Consider the following 21,993-nt stretch of genomic DNA (forward strand, 5'->3'; position numbering starts at 1 on the left):
ATTTCTATTACTTTAGCCTCCAATTACAACGTTGATGTAATAACTATACTCAGAACCAATATTTTATTGATCATTTCTTTTGACTTTCGTTTTTTGTTATGTGCCAAAATTGTTAAATTATTTCATATTCATTTAGTTTGTTCTGTCACAAACACCTATTTTTGCGAGGTTTTCAAGGAAGATATATATTTTTAGTAGAGTTATGTGGGCCTCCCTAAACTGCATTTTTATTTACAATATTGTTGACAATTAACATTTTTACAATAATTTGACCAATTAAACAAATTAAGCCACAACCAAACATGTACCTTCATGTGACACAAGGTTCAATGTAAATGTAATTCATATAAAATTGTTCTGAGTCCCTGATTTAAAAAGGAAGGTGATTGTGGCACAATATGCTATATTTTATTCTGTTAAATTGTCATTTCAATTATATACCCATTCTCAAAGAATATAATTTATGCTTCATGAGGATATTACAACTTGTCACCCAAAGTACATTCAAAGTATATTTCTTGGTTTATAGCCTGGCTGAAACTCAGGATTGTGGCTTCAACTTTGATTCTAAATTGAATCTCAAGGTTTTCAATCAGTTATTGAACAGGTGCATCAAACAATGAATTGCTATTTATAAAATCAATCATTTCACATATTCATTGACCCATAATCAAAACATTACCATGAGCTGTAATAAACCAGCTTAAAAACTAACCCCTACACCTACACCTACACCTACACCTACACCTACACCTACACACACACACACACACACACACACACACACACACACACACACACACACACACACACACACACACACACACACACACACACACACACACACACACACACACACACACACACACACACACACACACACACACACACACACAGAGAGATTCCCAAACACCCACAAAGCTCATTTGATTTAGCTATCATAATATGCTTTATCTGGAAAGTATCTTATCTCCAGATAAAGGCAGGAAAGAGAGAGCAATCCATTCAGTGGCAGAGAGAGAGAGGATAGAGAGAATGAGCTATCAGCAAAAAGAGAAGTATTCTACAGACAACTTGGACAGGGAGACAAAGAGACATAATGTGGTATGTAAGTATAAAGACAAAGACAAGTATAAAGACAAACAGACAGACAGGTGTTAAGATGTACAGACAGACAGCCATCCAGACAGACAGACTGAAATTAAGGAAATATATATATGTTGCACCTGCAACTCAGAACAAGAAAAGTTACATCAAGAAAATATTTAACAGAGACAGACAAGACCAATCACCAATCTCATGGAACGAGTAAAACGGAACAACCACTATGTTTTTGTGGACTAACATCATTGACTTTTGGAACTGTGAGAACTTAGTTAAGTGTCAGTGGAGAGATTTAGTTTGCTATTTTGTTATGTCTGTTTTATGTTGATGTCTATTTTTTTTAACCTTTATTTAACTAGGCAAGCCAATTTAGAACAAATTCTTATTTTACAATGACAGCCTACCCCAGCCAAACCCTCCCCTAACTTGGACGACACTGGGCCAATTGTGCGCCGCCCTATGGGACTCCCGGTTGTGATACAGCCCAGGATTGAACCAGAGTCTGTAATGACACCTCCAGCACTGAGATGCAGTGACGTAGACCACTGCGCCACTTGGGAGCCTTGTGTATGTGTGTATGTGTGTGTGTGTGCGTGTGTGTGTGTGTGCGTGTGTGTGTGTGTCAGTGCCAAGGGGTTTGTCAACAGTTGAGTCCAAGAGAAAATGAACTACGTGGTTGTGGGTTTTGTCTTTTTGGAGATCATGGTGAACAAATATTTGGACAAAACAATCATTTTAAGGCAGGATATTTTGTTTTTGCTAAATTAAGATTTGATAAAATCCAATAGTAAACCACTTCTGTTTTAAACTTTGACATTTATTTTCTTATTGACAATCAGCATTTACAGTATTCAGTGTCTATATTGTAGCCATACAGATGATACAGACAGTCAGCCATGTTAGATTGTGGAACAGATAGTTCTGCAGCTTCAAGAGCAATTAGGGAATTGAGGACTGAGCTCCTGTAATCCTCGGCCACATGCTGTCATGTGCCCCCCCCCCACACACACACATGAACACACACACACATGCCAAACTACACTACGGGAGAGCTTTGGGATGGAATTTGAAGAATTGCATTAAATAGAAAAGATGGTGCAGTTAGAGAGAGAGAGAGAGAGAGAGAGGGAGATGGAAACAGATTGAGGACAGAGGGAATGAGGTGATAGAGAGAGGGAGGGGGACAGGTAGACAAAAGAGAATCAGGTAAAGCGATCGAGAAAGAGAACAAGAGAGAGGAGGGGAGGAAAAAAACAGGCTAACTCTGAGAGATGGAGAGTTGGAGGGAGGAAGAACAAGGCGACAGAGGGAAGAGGGCTAGGAAAGAGATGGGGTGAGGAGGGGGGATGGAGGTAGGGATGGAGAGAGGGAAGAAGGTGAAGGGGTAGAGATGGTGGAGGAGGGTGCGGGCCATGTCCCCACTGACACACTACAGTGGTTAATCCAGATTACACTGTCTAAAACGGGTTGGCTAAACCAGTAATACAGAGACTGCTGTCAGCCCCAATCACACACACACACACACACACACACACACACACACACACACACACACACACACACACACACACACACACACACACACACACACACACACACACACACACACACACACACACACACACACACACACACACACACACACACACACACACACACACACACACACTATACACCAGGTCTCCTATGTGAAGACCTGGTGCTCAGCCACCAGCAGCCCAGCACAACAACCCCTATTACCCTTGCACCCAGGAGATATACTGTACCAGCTGGCACCAACCCAGGAGCCCTACAGACTCTTCTAGAAACACTGGAACATGGCAACATGTCAGAGCCTCTGTCCCTGGTCATTTCCATGTAAAAGGACCCATGAGCACCAACATGTGAATTTTACAGGAGCATATCAAATTTGGTGTCAAATGAAAGCTTAGTGTCTATTTTTTAAGAAATGAAGGCATAGTTACGTTTTTCTATGCCTTCATTATTTAGGAATAAGCAAATGCTTTGATATCTCGTCACACAGATGGAAAAAGGGGTGTGAAAAACATGTATATAAAATGTCTTAAAAGGTATTAGAAATACATCAAACATAAAAATGTGTTGAAGTAAAGGCCCCTGCCAATATGAATTAATATCAACATTTATATTTAGTTTTATAAATGTTAACAGAGCCACCGAAAAATGACTTCAATTGAATTGACCTCAATGGGAAATTATAGTAGTCACAAACCACAGTTGCAGTAGAGCACAGTACAGCACAGTACAGTAGAGCATAGTAGAGTACAGTACAGTAAAGAAAAATAGAGTAGAATATTGTTTTAGTTCACAGTGGAGCCCCTAGTCCCACTCCTCATACCCCTGATACCTCCTTTGTCCCACCTCCCACATATGCGGTGACCTCACCCATTACAACCAGCATGTCCAGAGATAAAACCTCTCTCATCATCACCCAGTGCCTGGGCTTACCTCCGCCATACCCGCACCCCACCATACCCCTGTCTGCGCATTATGCCCTGAATATATTCTACCATGCCAAGAAACCTGCTCCTCTTATTCTCTGCCCCCAACGCTCTAGGCGACCAGTTTTGATAGCCTTCAGCCGCACCCTCATACTACTCCTTCTCTGCTCCGCGGGTGATGTGGAGGTAAACCCAGGCCTTGCATGTCCCCAGGCACCCTCATTTGTTGACTTCTGTGATCGAAAAAGCCTTGGTTTCATGCATGTCAACATCAGAAGCCTCCTCCCTAAGTTTGTTTTACTCACTGCTTTAGCACACTCTGCTAACCCTGATGTCCTTGCCGTGTCTGAATCCTGGCTCAGGAAGGCCACCAAAAATTCAGAGATTTCCATACCCAACTATAACATCTTCCGTCAAGATAGAACTGCCAAAGGGGGAGGAGTTGCAGTCTACTGCAGAGATAGCCTGCAAAGTAATGTCATACTCTCCAGGTCCATACCCAAACAGTTCGAACTACTAATTCTGAAAATGACTCTCTCCAGAAATAAGTCTCTCACTGTTGCCGCCTGCTTACCGACCCCCCTCAGCTCCCAGCTGTGCCCTGGACACCATTTGTGAATTGATTGCCCCCCATCTAGCTTCAGAGTTTGTTCTGTTAGGTGACCTAAACTGGGATATCCTTAACACCCCGGCAGTCCTACAATCTAAGCTAGATGCCCTCAATCTCACACAAATCATCAAGGAACCCACCAGGTACAACCCTAACTCTGTAAGCAAGGGCACCCTCATAGATGTCATCCTGACCAACTGGCCCTCCAAATACACCTCCGCTGTCTTCAACCAGGATCTCAGCGACCACTACCTCATTGCCTGTATCCGCTACGGTGCCGCAGTCAAACGACCACCCCTCATCACTGTCAAACGTTCCCTAAAACACTTCTGTGAGCAGGCCTTTCTAATCGACCTGGCCCGGGTATCAGTTGAGGATGCCTGGTCATTCTTTAAGAGTAACTTCCTCACCATTTTAGATAAGCATGCTCTGTTCAAAAAATGCAGAACTAAGAACAGATACAGCCCTTGGTTCACTCCAGACCTGACTGCCCTCGACCAGCACAAAAACATCCTGTGGCGGACTGCAATAACATCGAACAGTCCCCGCGATATGCAACTGTTCAGGGAAGTCAGGAACCAATACACGCAGTCAGTCAGGAAAGCTAAGGCCAGCTTCTTCAGGCAGAAGTTTGCATCCTGTAGCTCCAACTCCAAAAAGTTCTGGGACACTGTGAAGTCCATGGAGAACAAGAGCACCTCCTCCCAGCTGCCCACTGCACTGAGGCTAGGGAACACGGTCACCACCGACAAATCCATGATTATCGAAAACTTCAACAAGCATTTCTCAACGGCTGGCCATGCCTTCCACCTGGCCACTCCTACCTCGGCCAACAGCTCCGGCCCCCCCGCAGCTCCTCGCCCAAGCCTCTCCAGGTTCTCCTTTACCCAAATCCAGATAATAGATGTTCTGAAAGAGCTGCAAAACCTGGACCCGTATAAATCAGCTGGGCTTGACAATCTGGACCCTCTATTTCTGAAACTATCCGCCGCCATTGTCGCAACCTCTATTACCAGCCTGTTCAACCTCTCTTTCTTATCGTCTGAGATCCCCAAGGATTGGAAAGCTGCTGCAGTCATCCCCCTCTTCAAAGGGGGAGACACCCTGGACCCAAACTGTTACAGACCTATATCCATTCTGCCCTGCCTATCTACGGTCTTCGAAAGCCATGTCAACAAACAGGTCACTGACCATCTCGAATCCCACCGTACCTTCTCCGCTATGCAATCTGGTTTCCGAGCCGGTCACGGGTGCACCTCAGCCACACTCAAGGTACTAAACGACATCATAACCGCCATCGATAAAAGACAGTACTGTGCAGCCGTCTTCATCGACCTTGCCAATGCTTTCGACTCTGTCAATCACCAGATTCTTATCGGCAGACTCAGTAGCCTCGGTTTTTCGGATGACTGCCTTGCCTGGTTCACCAATTACTTTGCAGACAGAGTTCAGTGTGTCAAATCGGAGGGCATGCTGTCCGGTCCGCTGGCAGTCTCTATGGGGGTGCCACAGGGTTCAATTCTCGGGCCGACTCTTTTCTCTGTATATATCAATGATGTTGGTCTTGCTGCGGGCGATTCCCTGATCCACCTCTACGCAGACGACACCATTCTATATACTTTCGGCCCGTCATTGGACACTGTGCTATCTAACCTCCAAACGAGCTTCAATGCCATACAACACTCCTTCCGTGGCCTCCAACTGCTCTTAAACGCTAGTAAAACCAAATGCATGCTTTTCAACCGATCGCTGCCTGCACCCGCATGCCCGACTAGCATCACCACACTGGATGGTTCCGACTTTGAATATGTGGACACCTATAAGTACCTAGGTGTCTGGCTAGACTGCAAACTCTCCTTCCAGACCCATATCAAACATCTCCAATCGAAAATCAAATCAAGAGTTGGCTTTCTATTCCGCAACAAAGCCTCCTTCACTCACGCTGCCAAGCTTACCCTAGTAAAACTGACTATCCTACCGATCCTCGACTTCGGCGATGTCATCTACAAAATCGCTTCCAACACTCTACTCAGCAAACTGGATGCAGTTTATCACAGTGCCATCCGTTTTGTCACTAAAGCACCTTATACTACCCACCACTGCGACTTGTATGCTCTAGTCGGCTGGCCCTTGCTACATATTCGTCGCCAGATCCACTGGCTCCAGGTCATCTACAAGGCCATGCTAGGTAAAGCTCCGCCTTATCTCAGTTCACTGGTCACGATGGCAACACCCATCCGTAGCACACGCTCCAGCAGGTGTATCTCACTGATCATCCCTAAAGCCAACACCTCATTCGGCCGCCTTTCGTTCCAGTACTCTGCTGCCTGTGACTGGAACGAATTGCAAAAATCACTGAAGTTGGAGACTTTTATCTCCCTCACCAACTTCAAACATCAACTATCTGAGCAGCTAACCGATCGCTGCAGCTGTACATAATCTATTGGTAAATAGCCCACCCATTTTCACCTACCTCATCCCCACAGTTTTTATTTATTTACTTTTCTGCTCTTTTGCACACCAATATCTCCACCTGTACATGATCATCTGATCATTTATCACTCCAGTGTTAATCTGCAATATTGTAATTATTCCCCTACCTCCTCATGCCTTTTGCACACATTGTATATAGACTCCCCTTTTTTTCTACTGTGTTATTGACTTGTTAATTGTTTACTCCATGTGTAACTCTGTGTTGTCTGTTCACACTGCTATGCTTTATCTTGGCCAGGTCGCAGTTGCAAATGAGAACTTGTTCTCAACTAGCCTACCTGGTTAAATAAAGGTGAAATAAAAAAAATTGTTCCCTACAGTAGAGGACAGTGGAGCACACGAGTAGAGTACACTATAGTCTAATCTACTCTACTGTAATGTACTGTACTGAACTATAGCATATTATACTACACTCTACTTTTTATTTTTACTGTACTGTGCTCTACTGTGTTGTACTGTGATGTCCAAACTTGTGAAACATGGACATCTATCATTGGTACAGATTTGGTCCGGTCTGGACCAACCAAATCTGCTCTTGTTTGGGGGTGGGGCTCATTTGAATAATAGCCAGTATGTAGAATAATACCCAAACATGCAAAGGACGATATTAAATGTTTCTACCTTTATTTAGGATACATCACCATGAAGAAAGTGACATTGATAATTATGCATCTCTGTATAGTACAGATCAAGGACCCATGATATCATTCTGTTACAGTCATTCTTTTTGATTGATAGATTTTTAAACAACTCAAGGTGTCATATCTTAGCTGGCCTGGCACCCCATTATTTCTGCAGACATCTTTGAATCTTAATTCTGAGGTAATATTTAACCGTTTTTGGGAAACGTCATTAAATAAAAAAAACTGAGGGAGATTTTACAGTCATTCTCTTACCAAACTTTCCATATGCACTATTCCTCAAGTGAATGTGTGGAAGTCAAATGTCCAGTGTCAATTGTTCGAAGTAGACTTCTTCATATAGACAATATATACACAAGTATGTGGACATCCCTTCAAATTAGTGGATTCGGCAATTTTAGCCACACCCGTTGCTGACAGGTGTATAAAATAGTAATGTAATTTCCATAGACAAACATTGGCAGTAGAAGGGCCTTATTGAAGAGCTCAGTGACTTTCAACGTGGCACCATCATAGGATGCCACCTTTGCAACAACTCAGTTCCTCAAATTTCTGCCCTGCTAGAGCTGCCCCTGGGGTGGCAGGTATCCTAGTGGTTAGAGTGTTGGACTAGTAACCGAAAGGTTGCAAGATCAAATCCCCGAGCTGACAAACTAAAAATCTGTTGTTATGCCCCTGAACAAGGCAGTTAACCTGCTGTCAGTGAAAATAAAAATAGCTTCTTAATTAACTGACTTGCCTAGTTAAATATAACAAACTGTAAATGCTGTTATTGTGAAGTGGAAACTTCTAGGAGCAACAATGGCTCAGCTGTGAAGTGATAGAGGGAGAGAGAGAGGATAAGTTCACAGAATGGGACCACAGGGTGCTGAAAAAAGTTAAATAAATGATCTGTCCTCAGTTGCAATACTTACTACTGAGTTCTGAACTGCATCTGGAAGCAACGTCAGCACAATACCTGTTTGTCAGGAGCTTCATGAAATGGGTTTCCATGGCTAAGCAGCCACACACAAGCCTAAGATCATCATGCGCAATGCCAAGTGTCGGCCGGAGTGGTGTAAAGCTTGCCGCCATTGGACTCTGGAGCAGTGGAAACACGTTCTCTGGAGTGATGAATCACACTTCACCCTCTGGCAGTCCAACGCATGAACATGGGTTTGACGGATGCCAGGAGAACACTACCTGCCCGAATGCATAGTGACAACTGTAAACTTTGGTGGAGGAGGAATAATAGTCTGCGGCTGTTTTTCATGGTTTGGGCCAATGTAACAGTTTTGCTTCCGTCCCTCTCCTTGCCCCTACCTGGGCTCGAACCAGGGACCCTCTGCACACATCAACAACTGACACCCTTAAAGCATCATTACCTATCACTCCACAAAAGCCACGGCTCTTGCAGAGCAAGGGAAAAAACTACTTCAAGGTCTCAGAGTGAGTGACGTCAGCGATTGAAATGCTATTAGCGCGCACCCCGCTAACTAGCTAGCCATTTCACACCGGTTACACGAGACCCCTTAGTTCCAGTATAGGGAAATCTTGACACTACAACATAAAATGGTAATCTAGACAATTCTGTGCTTCTAACTTTGTGGCAACAGTTTGGGGAAGGCCCTTTCCTGTTTCAGCATGACAATGCCCCTGTGCACACAGCGAGGTGCAAACAGAAATGGTTTGTCTCGAGATCAGTATGGAAGAACTTGATTGGTCTGAACTCAACCCCATTGAACTCCATTCGGATGAATTGGAACGTCTACTGTGAGCCAGGCCTAATTTCCCAACATCAGTGCCCAACCCCCCTAATGCTCTTGTGGCTGATTGGAAACAAGTCCCCGCTGAAATGCTCCAACATTAAGTGGAAAGCCTTCCCAGAAGAGTGGAGGCTGTTATAGCAGCAAAGCAACATATTAATGTCCATCATTTTGGAATGAGATGTTCGATGAGCAGGTGACTGCGTACTTTTGTTCATGTAGTGTAGATGTGTGGTTTGAAATCAATGTTATTTGCTTGGCATAAACATTTTAAAGTGAAAAAGTGAGTCTCAGCATCACTCTATTACTGTGGAATTGCCCCTACACCCCCCTACATTTGAACCCCAGTTACCCCACGCATGTTAATGTGTGTCAATCATTTTGGAGTAATTTTTTATTGTAAATAATAATAGAATGTGTTTCTGAACACTTCTACGTTAATGTGGATGCTACCATGATTAGGGATAATCATGAATGAATCGTGAATAATGATGAGTAAGAAAGTTACAGATGCACAATAACAATAACAACTATTCACGATTTATTCATGATATGTAATCATGGTAGTATCCACATTGATGTAGATGTGCTCCGGAACATATTGGACTCTTATTTACAATAAAAGTTACTCCAAAATGACACAATAAATTATTGACCATTATTTTATATTGGGCACAACATAATCCGAAACGTAACCAAAACAAACTGCAAATGCATCCAACAAGTTTGTAGAGTCACAAGCTTGATGTAGAAGTTGCGTACTAGGAATATGGGACCACATACTCATCTTTTTGACTAAATTTAACACGCTATAAGTGAATTTGTCCAAATACTTATGATACCTTCAAATGGCGGGAATAGATACATAAAGTGTTTTAATTTTTCAACAGTGAAACAGATATGTATGAAAATACCCTTAAATAAAAAGTGACATTGTGTGTGTGTGCGTGTGTGCGTGTGTGTGTGTGTGTGTGTGTGTGTGTGTGTGTGTGTGTGTGTCTGTGTGTGTGTGTGTGTGTGTGTGTGTGTGTGTGTGTGTGTGTGTGTGTGTGATGAGTCAGAGGTTGCTGTCTGAGGTGACAATGTGGTTGACTGATTACTGTGGACTGTAATCCTGCCAGAAGAACTGGGAGTTTGGCACAAGCTATTCCTGAACTGGGAGAATATACTACCACATGTGATATCACTGTCTGTACGTACAATATACCTACAAGACCCAATGACACACATGACACATTTTCTCAGCAGGAATTGTCCAATGTCCAACATCTTTTTCCTGCTTTATCCCAATCTCTCCTAAAGAGACATATACACACAGAGGGTTGTGTAGTAGATAAAATGTATATTTTGTAGTAGATAAAAGATACAAGAGCTTTCAATACTATTGATCATGAAATATTGTTTCAAATTTGTCTCAGGTTTTAACAACTGCATCCAAGGTGAATGCATGAGATACTACTGAATAACCAAACAATGTGTAGATTAGATGTGACCTGTGAGTTATGCTCTTTTTAACAAAGCCAAGTGAGATAAAAACTTTTTTTTTTAAATGCCTGCTCAGAAGAGGACCCACAGCGGACAATATTATTATTATTATTTTATTTAAACTTTATTTAGCTAGGCAAGTCAGTTAAGTACAAATTCTTATTTACAATGATGACCTAGCAAAAAGCAAAAGTCCTCCCGAGGGGACGGGGATTAAAATATATATATATAAAACAAAACACACATCAAGACAAGATAGACACAACAACACTACATAAAGACAGCTAAGACAACAACATAGCATGGCAGCAGCACAACATGGTAGCGGCACAAAACACATTATTGGGCACAGACAACACCAGTAAGTCTCCACACAAGTGAAAAGTATTTGAGGACACTAAATCCAATAAGTCAATATATAAACTGAACACACAAACAGATTACTTTTATATTCCAAGCCAAGAGACTAGTATGCATGCCGTTGTTTTGCTTATGGATGTTCATATTTATAGGCGCAGACAGGAACATCATGGATTTGTTTATAGAGTTGTTGCTGACACTTAGTGGTTGACGTTTACGTACTGCACTGCAGCGACTGAACTGCGAAGTGAAGTGATTGGTTGAAGACATCCACGCTGATTTGCTAGAAATCGTGACATTTTTTTCCTATTGGATACTTTTACTCGTAGTTCCTCCTACACCCGGATGTTGTGTTTTTTGGGCTGCTCGAATGGTGATGGGAAATTTTGGATTTTTGGCATAGGCTGGTGTTTTGCACAAATTTAGGCACATTCGGATTAAATTAACTGTATTTCCCTACGTCACGAGGATGCTGCGAGAGGGGAAAGAAGCGTGTCCATTCGTGGAGGACAGTTTCAGCCGCTTTCTGTCCCAGAGTAACATGTACGGACTCTGTCAGGCTGGAGAGCAAGAGTTACTCGCCGCTACTCTGAAAGGAAAAGTGGTCTGTTTCAGGTACCAAGACCTCCAACAGAAAATCAGACCTGTTGCTAAAGAAGTACAGTTCACCTACATACCAGGTGAGGATTAAGATAGCTAGCTACAGAATGTATCCTGCTATTGTTGCATTCTTGCTATGGCTGCATGCATTGCATCGATTCATGTGTTGTGTATGTGTATACAAAATGTGTTGCTAGTGAATTTGCTAATGTGTGTCTCTCGTTTTCTGTCTCCTTAGTTGATGCAGAGATTGTATCAATTGACGCTTTCAACAAATCTTCACCGAACAGGGGGCTGGTCGTGGGAATAACGTTCATCAAGGTTTGCTTATATCTCCTACCTTTCTCCTAGTGAACACACATACAGTGCCTCCGGAAAGTATTCAGACCCCTTGACTTTTTCCAAATGTTGTTACATTGCTGAAAAAAACCACATATTTAATCAAATCTACACACAATACCCCATAATGACAAAGTGAAAACAGTTTTTTAGAAATTTCTGCAAATATATTACAAATAAAAACAGAAATACCTTATTTAGATAAGTATTCAGACCTTTTGCTATGAGACTTGAAATTTAGCTCAGGTGCTTCCTGTTTCCATTGATCATCTTTGAGCTGTTTCTACAACTTCATTGGAATCCAGCTCTGATAAATTATATTGATTGGACATGATTTGGAAAGACACAACTGTCTATATAAGGTACCACAGTTGAACGTGCATGTCAGAGCAAAAACCAAGCCATGAGGTTGAAGGAATTGTCCGTAGAGCTCCGAGACAGGATTGTGTCAAGGCATAGATCTGGAGAAGGGTACCAACAAATTTCTGCAGCATTGAAGGTCCCCAAGAATATAGTGGCCACCATCATTCTTAAATGGAAGAAGTTTGGAACCACCAAGACTCTTCCTAGAGCTGGCCGCCCGGCCAAGCTGAGCAATTGTGGAAGAAGGGAGGTGACCAAGAACCCGATGATCACTCTGACAGAGTTCCTCTGTGGAGATGGGAGAACCTTCCAGAAGGACAATCATCTCTGCAGCACTCCACCAATCAGGACTTTATGGTAGAGTGGCTAGACGGAAGCCACTCCTCAGTAAAAGGCACATGACAGCCCGCTTGGAGTTTGCCAAAAGGTACCTAAAGGACTCTGACCATTAGAAACAAGACTCTCTGTTCTAATGAAACCAAGATTGAACTATTTGGCCTGAATGCCAAATGTCATGTCTAGAGGAAACCTGACAGCATCCCTACCATGGGGGTGAAGCATGGTGGTGGCAGCATCATTCCATGGGGATGTTTTTCAGTGGCAGGGACTGGGAGACGAGTCAGGATTGAGGCAAAGATGAACGGAACAAAGTACAGAGAGATCCTTGATGAAAACCTGTTCCAGACAGCTCAGGACCTCAGACTGGGCAGAAAGTTCACCTTCCAACAGGACAAGGACCCTAAGCACACAGCCAAGACAATGCAGTAGTGGCTTTGGGACAAGTCTCTGAATGTCCTTGAGTGGTCCAGCCAGACTCCGGACGTGTGCATTAGGCCACACAGTAAAATAATTGAAAATTAGTTTTTCTCAGGGGCAAGTTCAGATAGGAACTCTCTGTTTTGGGATGTTTTCTTATGTTTCGTGTCTGCTGAATGATAAGACTATTTTCTCTCTCTCTCTCTTTGGTAGATGAATGTGTGTTCACACATCACTGTTTCCATAACACTTGTCTTCACTCCTCCCCCCAGGACTCTGGTGACAAAGCCACTCCATTCCTCAACATCTACTGTGACTACGAGCCAGGGTCAGAATTCAACCTGGAGTCCATTGCACGTGAGACATCGCATCACCTGCTGCAGTAGAGTCACATAGAACACACATTCCCTTCTTGTATTCACATGGTTTTACAGGGTAGTGTTCATTAGGACCACGTAGTAAAGTGTTTCAAAATGTTATACGATGGAAAACAAAATAGTTCAGATAATACCTCCCAATTTCACCCTGTTATGAATCAGTTTCTTCTGTTTCATGCCTAGTGAACATGACCCTGATTAGAGCTTGTTTATTTATCCTCTTCTTAGAGAGCTGTCTGAACCTGGAGCTGCAGTTCACCCCCTTCCAGCTTTACCACACAGAGTAAGTACTGTACACACTATAGTGGGCCCCTATCTAACCCCTATCTAACTTTTGACATAGTTTATACTTCTTTGACTCCTTTCAAGGCCTACCACACATTTTAGGTGCACAATGCACTTTTAAGTTTCAAGTTTTAATGTCATGCACACAAGTACAGTGAAATGCCTTTCTTGCCAGCTCTAACCCCAACAATGTAGTAATCAATATCAATGCAGTACTAAAAACAACAAAGTAGAACAAAACTAAGACAGAAATAAGAAGAACACGAGCAGTAAATAAGCTATATACAGGGTCAGTTCCAGTACCATACAATGTGCAGGGATACTGGAGTGATAGAGGTAGACATGTACATGAGTAAGGTGATTAGGCATCAGGATATATGATAAACAGACTAGCAGCAGCGGATATGATGATTGTGTGTGGTGCGTGTGTGTGGAGTCAGTATAAATGTGTGTGCATGAATGACCCAATGTATGAGTCAAGATTTTAAAATTGAATGTATAAAAAAGCCTGGCATGACGATGGTGTTTATCACTTCCTTACATTGTTAATGACATGAATAACAACAGTATGTAACTGTTCCAGAGTGCAGTGTGAAAATGGATGCAGTGAGACAGTGTTTCTGCTCAGTGGTCATGATCAGAGGATTCATCTTTACAAGGAGGTAAGCCTATGTACCTGTGTGTGTGCAGTGAGATTTGTGTGTGGGAGTCTAGTAAATGTATCTTCTCTGCAATAGAACGCCTCCCTTCACCAATTTGAAGAGCAGCCAGTCGAGAGACTCTTCCCTGAGCTACAAGAGCTGCCCAGCAAGTTAGTTTGTGTATCCTCTGTCTGCTGTTCTCCCAGTTGTGCGTGTGTGTGTGTGTAACCACTGTTCCCTCTCTTTGCAGTGTGTTGTGGCTTGATGTGCTGAGTATCCCCGGCGGTCGTCGTCTCTCAGCCTTTGGCTGTCAGAACGGCTGTGTTGGGCTGGCTCTGGTGGACCAGACTGGACCTGGTGAGGACGGCCTATACACTAAATCACTATAGGATTGCACCCCAAATGGCACTGAATTCCATATTTAGTGCACTACATTCGACCACAGCCCGTAGGGCTTTGGTTAATAGTAGTGCACTATATATAGGAAATAGGGTACATAGGGAATAGGGTTTATATGGGAAATAGGGTGCAATTTGCGACACAACCCATGATTTGCTGATGTACTTTCCTTTCTGTGTTTTCACATGCGCCTGTGTGGATTAGAGATTGTGCAGAGTTGGCGGGTGCAGCAGGACAGTCCCATCTCCACCGTGCTGCTCTTCCCCCTGTATTCCCGGGCAGAGCCGGCGGACCCTGAAAGGACAGGAGAGACGGGAGGGGACGGTATGGATGAGCAGCACCGATTTGACCTCTGGATATTGTTGTGCCCAAATGGCAGTACATTCCCTATGTAGTGTTATAATTTGCTCCAGTGCCCATAGGGCTTTGGTCAAAAGTAGTACACTATGTAGGGAATAGGGTGCCATTTGCGACATAACCTATGATTTGCGGCTGTACTTTCCTTCCAAAAGTCTGGATGTGTTCAAGAGCATCATTCTGCTCAGTCGCTGATCACCGACTGACTGAGCAGACTGACTAATCTACATATAATAACAAACAGTTATTTTGTATGCAATGAGATTTGTAGATCTGTGTTTATGCTCCGTGTGACAAAATTATTAGATAGAAGGAAAGAGCATTTGGTCAGAACCATTCCCTAGCCTACCAGTGGACTAGGTGGAGCTATTGGTATATTGCAAATTCTATGCAGATGTTGCACCGTCCTACAGTTACCCTACACATAACAACAAATCCATTAAGATTATACCCTAAATAGCAGCCTACCTGTTGGCTTTTGGTCATTGTAGCCTTTCTTTCTCATTTCACTTTTCATTCTGTCATTTTAATTCCAGCCTCCATTGATTAGATATCCCCTAACTTGCTTGCCACACAAGCAGAGCAGCTGTGCAATTGTCTTTCTCTCTCCGTGTCAAGTGCAAGGATCAGAGCACTTACCTTTTTTGCAACTTTTTCCAAATCATCAATATAGAGTCACATCATGCAGCCCTTATGTTTTTGATTTCTAAAACATTCCCAGTTTTATATAGGCCTAACACAAGTAAATCAACAATGGATTTTATTGTGATGGTGTAGGCTATATTATTAGATTTTGTTCAACTTTTTAAATGTAGCTGTTCCGTAGATGCAAAACATTTGCTCCATTTGTAATAGAATTACCCTCTGACAACATTTCATGACCGCCACAGCCATAAAAAATTTGTCTCCACACTTTTCTCAGACATTGAGATCGTTGGTTACAACCTCCTGGTGACCAGCAGTATAGAGATGGCCGTCGTGTACAGGTCAGTATCACAGGCCTATTAGAGACTAAGAATACATGAATAAAGAATGCAAGCCATTCGCGAGAGGTGCTTACTAAAGGAACATTACCTTAAAAATCTTATTGCAGTGGTAGAATGCCAGTCATTTGTTTAAAAAAGCTTGTTCATACTCTGTCGTGGTCAGTAAGGATATTTTATTTTGTCCTGGTCAGTGTTTTGTGTTCACTGTGTGGTCCGTGCTCTTTCTAGTCTTCGGTCAATGTGTGGTCAGTTAGGTTTCTATGGTCAGAATGGTCAGTACATTGTGCTCTCAGGGATGTCCAGGAGTATGGTGTGAGTTGCCATGCGTGCCTCTCGGAGAGTGACCAGTGTGACGCAGTGCTATGTGCGCTGGTCACAGACCTGGACTTTGATGGACAGAAGGAGCTGTTACTGGGAACTTATGGACAGGTGAGTTTGTGGGCTTCTCATAAGGGGAAGAAGGGCTATGAGCAACAAAAAAAAACTTATTTAAACTAATAAAATACAGTGCATTTGGAAAGTATTCAGACCCCTTCCCTTTTTCCACATTTTGTAATGTTACAACCTTATTCTAAAATGTATTTAAAAAAATATATATACACACAATACCCTGTAATGACTAACCCAAAAAAGGTTTTTAGATTTCTTTGCACATTTATTCAAAATTAAAAACAAAAATCATTTATTTACATAAGTATTCAGACCCTTTGCTATGAGACTCAAAATTTAGCTCAGGTGCATCTTGTTTCTGTGATCATCCTTGATGTTTCTACAACTTGGAGTCCACCTGTGGTAAATTCAATTGATTGGACATGATTTGGAAAGGCACACACCTGTCTATATAAGGTCCCACAGTTGACAATGCACATCAGAGCAAAAACCAAGCCATGATGTCGAAGAAATTGTCTGTAAATCTCAGAGACAAGATTATGTCATGGCACAGATCTGGGGAAGGGTATCAGAACATTTCTCCAGCATCGAAGGTCCCCAAGAACACAGTGGCCTCCATCATTCTTAAATGGAAGAAGTTTGGAACCACCAAGACTCTCCCTAGAGCTGGCCGTGCTGCCAAACTGTGCAATCGGGGGAAAAGGGCCTTGGTCAGGGAGGTGACCAAGAACCGGATGGTCACTCTCACAGAGTTCCTCTGTGGAGATGGGAGAACCTTCCAGAAGGGCAACCATCTCTGCAGCACTCCACAAATCAGGCCTTTATGGTAGAGGCAAAGATTAACGGAGCAAACTACAGAGGGATCCTTGATGAAAATCTGTTCCAGAGCACTCAGGACCTCAGACTGGGGCGGAGGTTTATCTTCCAACAGGACAAAGACTCTAAGCACACAGCCAAGACAATGCAGTAGTGGCTTCGGGACAAGTCTCAATGTTCTTGAGTGGCCCAGCCAGAGCCCGGACTTGAACCCGATCTAACATCTCTGGAAAGACCTGAAAATAGCTATGCAGCGGCGCTCTCCATCCAACTTGACAGAGCTTGAGAGGATCTACAGAGAAGAATGGTAGAAACTCTCCAAATACAGGTGTGCCAAGCTTATAGCATCACACCCAGGAAGACTCGAGGCTGTAATGGCGGCCAAAGGTGCTTCAACAAATTACTAAGTAAAGGGTCTGAATACTTATGTAAATGGGATATTTCACTTTTTTCTATTTTTAGAAATGTGCAAAAATTCTAAACCTGTTTTTGCTTTGTCATTTGGCTCCCGTGTGGCACAGAGATCTAAGGCACTGCATCTCCGTCCTAGAGGCGTCACTACAGACCCTGGTTCGATTCCAGGCTGTATCACAACCGTCTGTGATTCGAAGTCCCATAGGGCGGTGCACAATTGGCCCAGCGTCATTAGGGTTTGGTAGGGGTAGGCCATCATTATTGTAAATAAGAATTTGTTCTTAACTGACTTGCCTAGTTCAATAAAAGAAAATACAATTATGGGGTATTGTGTAGATCAAAGAGGACATTTAAAAAAAAAAATGTTTTTTTTTAGAATAAAGATGTAACGTAAGAAAATGTGGAAGAAGTCTAGGTCTGAATACTTTCCGATTGCAATGTACATACCCCTTGATGAGATTACTACAAAAATCTAACCTGATCATAACCGAAAACGAATGACTGATTACTCCATTGATTTACTCCATTTGTCAATTTTTATATTTTTGTTTTTGCTCCACTCTTGGATTTTAGTCAGTGTGTTTTTAAAACTTCTCATCCAAATCATGATTCAAATCAAATTCTATTAGTCACATGCGCCAAATACAACAGGTGTAGAACTTACAGTGAAATGCTTACTTACAAGCCCCTAACCAACAATGCAGTTTAAAAAATGCGAAATAAGAAATAAAAATAACAAGTAGTTAAAAACCAGCAGTACAATTACAGTCAATGTCTGGGGGCACCGATTAGCCGATGTGCTGAGGGTTTCTTATGCTTCTGCTCCTATACCTCAGGAGCTGCTTTGCTACAAGTTCCAGCAACCAATGAGAGGAACAGAGGAACAGTTCCAACTGCTGTGGAGGCGGAGCTTCAAAAGCCCTTTGCTGTCCATCATTTACTTGGATTTGACTGGAGATGGGCTGAGAGAGCTGGCGATTCTAACACTCAAGGGGCTACACATACTACAGGTGCATTATCATGGAGTGCCATAGCACGGAGTGTAGTCCCTATAATACATTTTATGTTTACATTTTACACTACCGTTCAAAAGTTTGGGGTTACCTAGAAATGTCCTTGTTTTTAAAAGAAAAGCTCATTTTTTTGTCCATTAAAATAACCTCAAATTGATCAGTACTACAGTGTAGACATTGTTAATATTGTAAATTACTATTGTAGCTGGAAACAGCAGATTTTTAATGGAATATCTACATAGGTGGCCCATTATCGACAACATAGTGTACAGAGGCCCATTATCAACAACCATCACTCCTGTGTTCCAATGGCACGTTGTGTTAGCTAATCCAAGTTTATTGTTTTAAAAAGGCTAATTGATCATTAGAAAACCCTTTTGCAATTATGTTAGCACAGCTGAAAACTATTGTTCTGATTAAAGAAGCAATAAAACTGGCCTTCTTTAGACTAGTTGAGAATCTGGAGCATCAGCATTTGTGAGTTTGATTACAGGCTCAAAATAGCCAGAAACAAAGAACTTTCTTCTGAAACTCATCAGTCTATTCTTGTTTTGAGAAATGAAGGCTATTCTATGTGAGAAATTGCCAAGAAACTGAAGATCTCGTACATCGCTGTGTACTACTCCCTTCAAAGAACAGCTCAAACTGGTTCTAACCAGAATAGAAAGAGTGGGAGGCCCCGGTGCACAACTGAGCAAGAGGACAATTACATTAGTGTCTAGTTTGAGAAACAGATGCAGCACAAGTCCTCAACTGGCAGCTTCATTAAATAGTACCTGCAAAACACCTGTTTTTTTGCAGATAGCCAATGAAATCAAAACATTACTGCACATAACGCGCCATTGTAAACTGAGATTTTTGTATATAAATATGCACATTATCGAACAAAACATACATGTATTGTGTAACTTGATGTCCTATGAGTGTCATCTGATGAAGATCATCAAAGGTTAGTGAATAATTGTATCTATATTTTGGCTTTTTGTAACTCCTATCTTTGGCTGGTAAAATGTGTGTTTTTTTTTACTTGGCTCTGACCTAACATAATCATATGTTGTGCTTTCGCTGTAAAACCTTTTTGAATTCGGACACGATGGGTAGATTAACAAGAAGTTTATCTTTCATTTGCTGTATTGGACTTGTTAATGTTACACTTTTCAAACAAATATTTTTGAATTTTGCGCACTGCCTTTACAGCGGAATGTGTCGAGGGGTTCCGCTAGCAGAACGCCTGCCCTAGAATGGATAACTATTTGTTCAGCACTTAAAAAAAATATATTGCGACAGAATTCAGAACATCCGTTCTTACAGTATTCTCCTTGTACACCAAGTCAGAACTGTATGATAAATAAAGGGGGCATATAAGCAGACAATGAAAGCTCTTACAATATTTGATAATTACATTTCTCTAAAAAAGGCTATAGGCTACATGTGCACCACCAAGTCAGAACAGTCGGCTAAATTAGGAGTGGAAAATTGCCCAAACTTGCAATTCGGATGACTGTTCAAAACGTATTTTCTCAGTCAGTGCTCGCCCCCCTCCCTGAGTTCCCAGTTGTCTTGAACTCACTGAAGTCTGAGATTTCCGAGTTTCCAGTTGTTTTGAGCGCGGCATGCTGGATTGAAATCATGGCCAGTGTTGAATGTGTATCCTTTTAAGTTCGGAAAAGAGGCCCTTAAACCCAGACTTGGACCACACACCCACTCCACGGAATATCAGGCTAGTGACTGCTTTGCAATGCTTGCAGTTAGCCACTGATTCCTTCCAAACCACTCATTGTTGAAATTGCGATTTCCAACTTGTGTAATGTTTATGGCGTAAGCACCGATACGTTTTATCTATAATTTCTCTGCATTATTTCTCTTCAAATGACAAGGATTGAAAAGGATTTGCCAGTAGATTGTCAACTTGATTCATGATGATGACTGCTAGCTAAGATTTTGAAAGTATGTTGTTGACATTATCGGTCCTATCAAAGCTACTGTAGCTATAACATGATTTGATGTCATTTTATCTGTGGCCAATGACCTTGAGCCTTCTTGAGCCTTCTAATGTAACTCTATGGCAGTACCTAAGTGGCTTGAATTTTTCAGCTCTACCCGTAGACTTTGCGGTGACGTGGTGTCGCCATGAGTGACAGAACACTGAGCCAACCACGGCGCAATTAGAGAACATTACCAACCCCTACGCTCCGTATTTTCCGCTGGTTGCCCCACTACCACAGAAGGCACTGAGCAAGTTTGAAACGCGTGCATTTTGGAGCTGCCTTACTCAAGAAATCAGTTTAATGTGACTTTATTAAGTCGATTATTATTTAAAAGAAATTGTTTTACATTGTTTGCAAACTGATATGTGACACGTATTAATGCCAAAGTAACATGCTAAAAAAATATATAAACAGGTGGGGCTCAGAACAGGTGGGGTTTTGCACCACCTGCCCTGAATGATGAGTCGCCACTGACTGTATAATCTCTTTCTCTCTCCCACTTTCTCTTTCTCTTCTTTCCATCTTTTCCCCTCTTGTCCTCTCTCCAGCACAGTCTGACCAGCACTGCTGACTTGGTCCTTCAGCGACTGGCCGACAGGGGGTCAAAGCTGGCCCCTGGCTCGGAAGTTCAGCCAATCCCAGAATGGAACACCGAAGAGAGGGATGCTGTGACCAATGAGGAGCAGAGTGCCCCATCAAAGTGAGAGCCAGCTGTTTTTCTTTTTTTCTTTTTTTTTCTATTTTAACCTCTATTTAACAAGGCAAGTTCTTAAGAACAAATTCTTATTTACAATGATGGCCAAACTCGGAGGACACTGGGCTAATTGTGCGCCGCCCTATGGGACTCTCAATCACGGTCGGATGTGATACAGCCTGGATTCGAACCAGGGACTGGGGTGACGCCTCTTGCACTGAGATGCTGTGCCACCTGGGTTACCTGTGCCAATAATGACAGTTTTACCATGAATTATCTACACTTACAACATCATGATAAAAAATGTTTTTTGATGTTGCCTAACATGTAATATTGTCCATATGTACACAATAAATTAACTATATATGTTTTTTGCATTATTGTCAAGAATCTTGCATTTAGGTATCTGTAATGTTGTCAAGACCTGACAGGACTGAAAATAGCTAAAACAACAAATTCACTGACAAGGTCTTATTTTGTTCATGAAGTAAGTATTTAGTCATTTTACGGTGTCATACAGCACATTGAAGCAGATCATTTTAATGACTTGGCCTAGAATTTCATGCGCCCACCTGAAATGGGTCAACTTGTAAAAAAATGGTTAAGGAAAATCACTATTAGTCCTAAATTAATTAAATCCTGTATTGACTTATACCATGTCGTTACATTATTTCATAA

General features: G+C 42.2%; 1 protein-coding gene across 2 annotated transcripts; it reads left to right on the plus strand.

Moving 5' to 3' along the window:
* Positions 1-11,243: 11,243 nt before the first annotated feature.
* kptn (kaptin (actin binding protein)) lies at positions 11,244-21,690 on the plus strand. 2 transcript variants are annotated; one of them, XM_035779921.2, is made up of 12 exons: positions 11,244-11,577; positions 11,736-11,818; positions 13,228-13,312; positions 13,561-13,615; positions 14,201-14,279; positions 14,355-14,428; positions 14,509-14,615; positions 14,862-14,981; positions 15,937-16,000; positions 16,294-16,429; positions 18,457-18,630; positions 21,170-21,690. In XM_035779921.2, the coding sequence occupies exons 1-12, from the start codon at positions 11,367-11,369 to the stop codon at positions 21,323-21,325; spliced, it is 1,344 nt and encodes a 447-aa protein (XP_035635814.1). In that variant the 5' UTR covers positions 11,244-11,366; the 3' UTR covers positions 21,326-21,690. The 2 variants fall into 2 exon arrangements, with proteins under 2 accessions (XP_035635814.1, XP_035635815.1); XM_035779922.2 differs by having other exon boundaries at positions 21,175-21,690.
* The last annotated feature ends 303 nt before the right edge of the window (positions 21,691-21,993 follow it).

Source organism: Oncorhynchus keta, chromosome 11 (genome assembly GCF_023373465.1).
Source record: "Oncorhynchus keta strain PuntledgeMale-10-30-2019 chromosome 11, Oket_V2, whole genome shotgun sequence".
Taxonomy (NCBI): Eukaryota; Metazoa; Chordata; class Actinopteri; order Salmoniformes; family Salmonidae; genus Oncorhynchus; species Oncorhynchus keta.